The sequence below is a fragment of the Penaeus chinensis genome, chromosome 2 (assembly GCF_019202785.1).
Source record: "Penaeus chinensis breed Huanghai No. 1 chromosome 2, ASM1920278v2, whole genome shotgun sequence".
Taxonomy (NCBI): Eukaryota; Metazoa; Arthropoda; class Malacostraca; order Decapoda; family Penaeidae; genus Penaeus; species Penaeus chinensis.
The window spans coordinates 19593054-19600553 of record NC_061820.1 but is presented as its reverse complement, the minus strand read 5'-3'; the positions used below and the strand labels follow the sequence as shown (position 1 = coordinate 19600553).

The 7500-nt window shown below is 62.4% G+C and overlaps 1 protein-coding gene across 1 annotated transcript in view; it reads left to right on the top strand.

The window, feature by feature from the left end:
- LOC125034312 (basic proline-rich protein-like) overlaps positions 1-2676 on the top strand; it is a 3949-nt gene extending 1273 nt beyond the window's left edge. The window contains exons 4-6 of the mRNA XM_047626094.1: positions 979-2100; positions 2227-2341; positions 2489-2676. Of these exons, the coding sequence (XP_047482050.1) occupies positions 979-2100; positions 2227-2341; positions 2489-2676 (1425 nt within the window). The remainder of the gene's footprint in view (positions 1-978; positions 2101-2226; positions 2342-2488) is intronic.
- The last annotated feature ends 4824 nt before the right edge of the window (positions 2677-7500 follow it).

The window sequence follows — 7500 nt, the reverse complement described above, 5'->3', positions numbered from 1 at the left end:
CCACCCAGGCCCATCTCGGCCACCCCCAGGCCCATCGCCCCAGGCCCATCCCCCCAGGCCCATCCCCCCAAGGCCCATCCCCCCCAGGCCCATCCCCTCAGGCCCATCTCCCCCAGGCCTATCTCCCCCTGGCCCATCCCCTCAGGCCCATCTCCCCCAGGCCCATCCCCCCCAGGCCCATCGTCCCCCAGGCCCATCCCCCCAGGCCCATCCCCCCAAGGCCCATCCCCCCCAGGCCCATCCCCTCAGGCCCATCTCCCCCAGGCCTATCTCCCCCAGGCCCATCCCCCCAGGCCCATCTCCCTAGGCCCATCCCCCCAGGCCCAGCCCCCCCAGGCCCATCTCCCCCAGACCAATCTCCCTAGGCCCATCCCCCCCAGGCCCATCTCCCCCAGGCCCATCTCCCTAGGCCCATCCCCCCAGGCCCAGCCCCCCCAGGCCCAGCCCCCCCAGGCCCAGCCCCACAGGGCATCTCCCTAGGCCCATCCCCCCCAGGCCCATCCCTCCAGGGCCATCTCCCCCCAGACCCATCTCCCTAGGCCCAACCCCCCAGGCCCATCTCCCTAGGCCCATCCCCCCCAGGCCCATCTCCCTAGGCCCATCCCCCACAGACCCATCCCCCCCAGGCCCATCCCCCCAGGCCCATCTCCCCCAGGCCCATCTCCCCCAGGCCCATGCCCCCCAGACCCATCTCCCTAGGCCCATCCCCCCCAGGCCCATCTCCCTAGGCCCATCCCCCCAGGCCCATTCCCCCCAGGCACATCCCCCCCAGGCCCCATCCCCCCCCAGGGCCCATCTCAAAGCCCATCCCCCCCAGGCTCATCTCCAGGCCATCTCCCTAGGCCCATCCCCCCAGGCCCCATCTCCACTAGGCCCATCCCCCCCGGCCCATCTCCCCCAGGCCCATCCCCCCCCAGGCCCATCTCCCCAGGCCCATCCCCCCCCAGGCCCATCCCCCCCAAGGCTCATCTCCCCCAGGCCATCCCCCCCAGGCCCATCTCCCCCAGGCCCATCTCCCCCCAGCCCCATCCGCCCCAGGCTCATCTCCCCAGGCCCATCCCCCCCAGGCCCATCTCCCCCAGGCCCGTCTCCCCTGGCCATCCCTCCCAGGCCCAACTCCCCCAGGGCCCATCCCCTCAGGCCCATCTCCCCCAGGCCCGTCTCCAAAGGCCCATCCCCCCAGGCTCATCTCCCCAGGCCCATCCCCAGGCCCATCCCCAGTCATCCCCCCGGCCCATCCCCCAGGCCACCCCCCCCAGGCCATCCCCAGGCCATCTCCCCAGGCCCATCTCCCCAGCCTCCCAAGGCCATCCCCCCAGGCCCATCCCCCCAGGCCCACCCCCCCAGGATCCCCCAGGCCCATCCCCCGGCCCATCCCCCAGCTATCTCCCCGGCCAATCCCCCAGGCCATCTCCCCCGCCCATCCCCCCAGGCCATCCCCCCCAGCCCATCCCCCCAGGCCCATCCCCAGGCCCATCCCCAGGCCATCCCCCGGCCATTCCCCAGGCCTATCTCCCCTGCCCATCCCCTCAGGCCATCTCCCCAGCCCATCCCCCCAGGCCCTCGCCCCAGGCCATCCCCCAGGCCATCCCCCCAAGGCCCATCCCCCCCAGGCCCATCCCCTCAGGCCCTCCCCCAGGCCTATCTCCCCCTGGCCCATCCCCCAGGCCCATCTCCCAGGCCCATCCCCCAGGCCAGCCCCCCCAGGCCCATCCCCCCAGCCATCCCCAAGGCCCATCCCCCCAGCCCATCCCCCAGGCCCATTCCCAGGCCTCCCCCGGCCACCCCAGGCCCATCTCCCCGGCCCATCCCCCAGGCCACTCCCAGGCCATCCCCAGGCCCATCCCCCAGGCCCACCCCCAGGCCATCCCCCAGTCCTCCCCAGCCCACCCCCAGGCCATCTCCCCTAGGCCCATCCCCTCAGGCCCATCTCCCCCAGGCCCATCCCCCCAGACCCAGCCTCCCCCCCAGAGCCCACCCCCAGGCCCATCCCCCCCAGGCCCATCATCCCCAGGCTCATCCCACCCTCCCAGGCCCTCCCCCCAGGCCCATCCCCTAGGCCCATCCCCCCATGCCCCATCCCCAGGCCCATCCCCTCAGGCCCATCTCCCCTAGGCCATCCCCCAGGCCCATCCCCCCCAGGCACATCCCCCCAGCCCATCCCCCCAGGCCCATCTCCCAGGCCCATACATCCCCAGGCCTATCTCCCCTGGCCCATCCCCTCAGGCCCATCTCCCCCAGGCCCATCCCCCCCAGGCCCATCGCCCCCCAGGCCCCCCAGGCTCATCTCCCCCAGCCCCATCATCCCCAGGCTCATCTCCCCCAGGCCCATCCCCCCCAGGCCCATCACCCTAGGCCCATCCCCCCCAGACCCATCCCCCCCAGGCCCACCCCCTCAGGCCCATCTCCCCTAGGCCTATTTCCCCCAGGCCCATCCCCCCCAGGCCCATCTCCCCCAGGCCCATTTCCCCCAGGCCCATCCTCCCAGGCCCAACTCCCCCAGGCCCATCCCCTCAGGCCCATCTCCCCCAGGCCCGTCTCCAAAAGCCCATCCCCCCCAGGCTCATCTCCCCCAGGCCCATCTCCCTAGGCCCATCCCAAGGCTCATCTCCCCCAGCCCCATCGCCCCCAGGTTCATCTCCCCCAGGCCCATCCCCCCCAGGCCCATCACCCTAGGCCCATCCCCCCCAGACCCATCTCCCCCAGGCCCATCCCCCCCAGGCCCATCTCCAAAGGCCCATCCCCCCCAGGCTCATCTCCAGGCCCATCTCCCTAGGCCCATCCCCCCAGGCTCATGTCCCCCAGGCCCATCTCCCCTAGTCCCATCTCCCCCAGGCCCATCCCCTCAGGCCCATCCCCCCAGGCCCATCCCCTCAGTCCCATCCCCCCCAGGCCCATCCCCTCAAGCCCATCCCCCCCAGGCCCATCACCCCAGGCCCATCTCCCCAGGCCCATCTCCCCCAGGCCCATCTCCAAAGGCCCATCCCCCCAGGCCCATCTCCCCCAGCCCCACCCCCCCCCAGGTTTATCTCCCCCAGGCCCATCTCCCCCAGTCCCATCCCCCCCAGGCTCATCTCCCCCAGGCCAATCTCCCCCAGGCTCATCTCCCCCAGCCCCATCCCCCCCAGGCTCATCCCCCCCAGCCCCATCCCCCCCAGGCCCATCCCCCCAGGCCCATCTCCCCCAGGCCTATCTCCCCCTGGCCCATCCCCTCAGGCCCATCTCCCCCAGGCCCATCTCCCCCAGGCCCATCCCCCCAGGCCCATCCCCCCAGGCCCATCCCCTCAGGCCCATCTCCCCCAGGCCCATCTCCCCCAGGCCCTTCCCCCCCAGGCCCATCCCCTCAGGCCCATCTCCCCCAGGCCTATCTCCCCCTAGCCCATCCCCTCAGGCCCATCTCCCCCAGGCCCATGTCCCCCAGCCCCATCTCCCCCAGGCCTATCTCCCCCTAGCCCATCCCCTCAGGCCCATCTCCCCCAGGCCCATCTCCCCCAGCCCCATCTCCCCCAGGCCTATCTCCCCCAGCCCCATCTCCCCCTGGCCCATCTCCCCAGGCTCATCTCCCCCAGGCCCATCCCTCCCCCCAGGCTCATCTCCCCCAGGACCATCCCTCCCCCCAGGCTCATCTCCCCCAGGCCCATCCCCCCCCCCAGGCTCATCTCCCCCAGCCCCCCCCCCCCCCCGGGTCATCTCCCCCAGGCCCATCATATACGAATTAATAAAGCTCTACAATTTTATAAATCACACGCAGTGTTGGTAAACAGGGACTGACTCTAACCACGCGAACCGGTGGAATGAGTTGTTTACATATCCATTTATATTGTTTTTATCTATTCCCCGACTGTAGATCATGGGGATGAATCGGGAATAACTGTGCAGAATGATAGACCACTACAGAGAGCAACATGCAACAGATGAACGGTCAGCCTTTAGCATCATGCAGGGTGAGTTTGCAATGAAAGAACTTCTATCATTGATTTGAATCATCACCATCAGTGTCATCATCATGGTGATGGTGATGATGATTGATAGTGATAGTGAAGATGATAATGATAACGATAACGATGATGATGATGATGATGTTGATAACGATAAGGATGATGATGATACGGAAATAACGACATTGATGTGCCAATGATAATGAGTCGTAAGTGGCAATCGCAGTCCTCACAAGGATGCAACTGCAGCCCATGATCGGGTGCGAGGGCCGGCGGCAGGGAGCGTGTCTGGGCAGGCCTACTCCACGCTTGGCTGCCGCCGAGCCTCTGCCGCCATAAATCTCCTGTCAGTGTGATAGGAGGCCTCCTTCGCAGACCAATTTATTTTGGGTCTTTTTCTTTCGCAGCATCAGTGGCCGGAATCTGCGGCCGGCGAATATAAGAAGGGTGGTGAACAGTAAGGAAAAGATTGATGAAGATGTGAAGGCGAAAGGGCTGCTTTACGGTGCGCCGACCCGCTCCTCGTTACAGTAGCCGCATCTGGTTACGATACGGATCGAATTCATTAGCATATAAGCGGGGAAGGTTCGAATTAACATGTAGACCTGGCCGGGCTTTCCATAAACCTCTCATCAGGCACCGGCTCCTCCCCGTGCTCGCACAAGTCTGTCGTGTCTAACATAAACATTGTAAGATGTTCATTATAAAGTAACGTGTGTTTGCTATCGGTCAAGTGTTCTTCCCATCAAGTTATGTAGTTATCTCGGTGATCATTTATTCGCAAGAATTCCTTTTTTATACGGCTCACCCGCCTACGCCAGGCTCGGCGCCCCAGGGCCCCTCGCGCCAATACAGTTACGGCTCGAAGTACACCCGGGCCGGAGGGATGCGCCGCTCTGCTGCTTCGACGAACCTCGCAGTCGCAGTGCCCGTTTGCACTATTCGCTGCCTACTGACTGGCCGGACTATATCTTTTGCGACAACAACACTGACCACAGTCAACGAAGACGCTGCATTCGTCCGGCGCAGCAGCGCTGGGTGCAGCGCGTGGGCGGGGCAGTGGTGATGGGGTGGTGTCTTGTAGGAACGATCGCTTTCTTTCGCCGCTGGAAGTTTGGACTTTCGGCAGCAGGGAAACGAAAAGTTTATGATTTCTAGAAATCATGGCACATGACGCTAGAGTGCCTGTTGCTGAAAATGAAAGCCCACGTGCAACATTCTCAAGCGTATGTGTCCGAATTCAAAATAGTTTAATCTTTATCAACATACAAGGTAAGACGAACAGAAAGGAGACAATAATTAAGAACAGTAAATAATTATAGGTGATGATTTTAGATAGCAGATATACATGTTCAATGTTTCATTTGCCTACCGCTGTATGCTGCCTGTGGGTCGGCAGGCGAGTGTAGGGGCGTGAGGCGGCAGGCAAAGCATCTCAGGAGTTACGAATGGAGGAAGCAGAACGGAGGGGATGGGAAGGAGGGCGAAAGGAAAGGAATCAGAGCTGACGAAGGAGGTGGAAGGGAGGGCGAGAGGGACGGAATCAGACCTGACGAAGGAGGTGGAAGGGAGGGCGAAAGGGAAGGAATCAGAGCTGACGAAGGAGGTGGAAGGGAGGGCGAGAGGGACGGAATCAGAGCTGACGAAGGAGGTGGAAGGGAGGGCGAAAGGGAAGGAATCAGAGCTGACGAAGGAGGTGGAAGGGAGGGCGAGAGGGAAGGAATCAGACCTGACGAAGGAGGTGGAAGGGAGGGCGAGAAAGAAGGAATCAGAGCTGACGAAGGAGATGGAAGGGAGGGCGAGAGGGAAGGAATCAGACCTGACGAAGGAGGTGGAAGGGAGGGCGAGAGGGAAGGAATCAGAGCTGACGAAGGAGGTGGAAGGGAGGGCGAGAGGGAAGGAATCAGAGCTGACGAAGGAGGTGGAAGGGAGGGCGAAAGGGAAGGAATCAGAGCTGACGAAGGAGGAGGAAGGGAGGGCGAGAGGGAAGGAATCAGAGCTGACGAAGGAGGTGGAAGGGAGGGCGAGAGGGAAGGAATCAGAGCTGACGAAGGAGGAGGAAGGGAGGGCGAAAGGGAAGGTATCAGAGCTGATGAAGGAGGTGGAAGGGAGGGCGAGAGGGACGGAATCAGAGCTGACGAAGGAGGAGGAAGGGAGGGCGAGAGGGAAGGAATCAGAGCTGACGAAGGAGGTGGAAGGGAGGGCGAGAGGGAAGGAATCAGAGCTGACGAAGGAGGTGGAAGGGAGGGCGAAAGGGAAGGAATCAGAGCTGACGAAGGAGGAGGAAGGGAGGGCGAGAGGGCTAGAATTAGAGTTGAATGGTTGGACGAGCGCCGGGGAGGGCGGGCAAGGCTGCAAATAAAGGATGAGGGGCGAGCGTTGCCCGAAAATCCCTTCTCATCTTCGGTGAAAAAGACATGCGCGTGCTGGACATAACAGCACTGCGAGATCCTTCAGGAGGCGCAGCGGCGTTCGCACACGCACAGCCCCGGATTACGACCAGAAGGTCCCGTCACGCTGACTGGTTAGGAACGAGATTTCAACGACCCTATAAAAGCCGCCCAAAAAAATGAGCAGCCGGGGACCCCTGACATCATTAACGCGCAATTAAAACTAAAGATCCTCAGATGTGCCATAAAACTTTGAATTTCAACACAAGCGGCCGCAAACTGGTATCAAATCGGGGATGGACGGAGGGTCACTCGCGGTCCTCGCCCTCTTCCCCGAGATATCACAGGAGGATCCCATCTAAAGGCGCATGACAGTAATATCCCACAAATGTCTTACGGCTAATTTACATATGCATAGATCGCCGAATAATAACCTTAACGGGTAAGGTTGTTAGCGATGTCTACCGCTAACCACGTTCCTATCAGAGTTACCCATAAAACAATAAGCCACTCGGCTTGGGTTCGCTACCGAATTGCAAGTAGCGCCCTCTCGCCACAAGGTTCACAGTCGAGAATCCCGGTCAGCCTTTCCTCCACCGGCCTCCTCTCCGCCCTCGCTGTACCATGAACAGCGCCCATGTTTCATCAAGGATGAAAGTAATTATGATAGAGCCAGCCGCACGTCTCCTCGCGGTGGCAGGTCCCAGAGCGCCGCGTGAGGGTGCTGAGGCCCGCTTGCTTCTTGATGCCCTCTCGCGGCCAGCCGCGTTTGCAGAGTAACCGAGATGCGCAGATAACAACAAATGAGATGGCAGGAAATGATGGAGATGAGTTGTGGAGGAACGACCGTTCGTCCCGCATCGGAGGCAGTGAAGTGTGACCGTTCGGGGGATAAGAGGGGAGAGGGGAGAGGGGAGTGAGGAGGTGAAGACATCAGCTGCCGTTGCTCCTCGCGGAGGTCATCGCCCCAGAGGGACAACTAGTTAACAAGATTGCGCCACACTTACGGTTTGTGTTAATGTTTATAGCTCTATTACAGCTTACAGCTGTATCTTGTTGTCGTCAATAGTCCGCAGGAGAGAACGGGTCTCGATCATATCTGTCTTCTTCCTTGGCTTTACAAATTCGTGTTCCATTCAGAGCTTTTGTTTAACGATTGTTACATGGTTCCA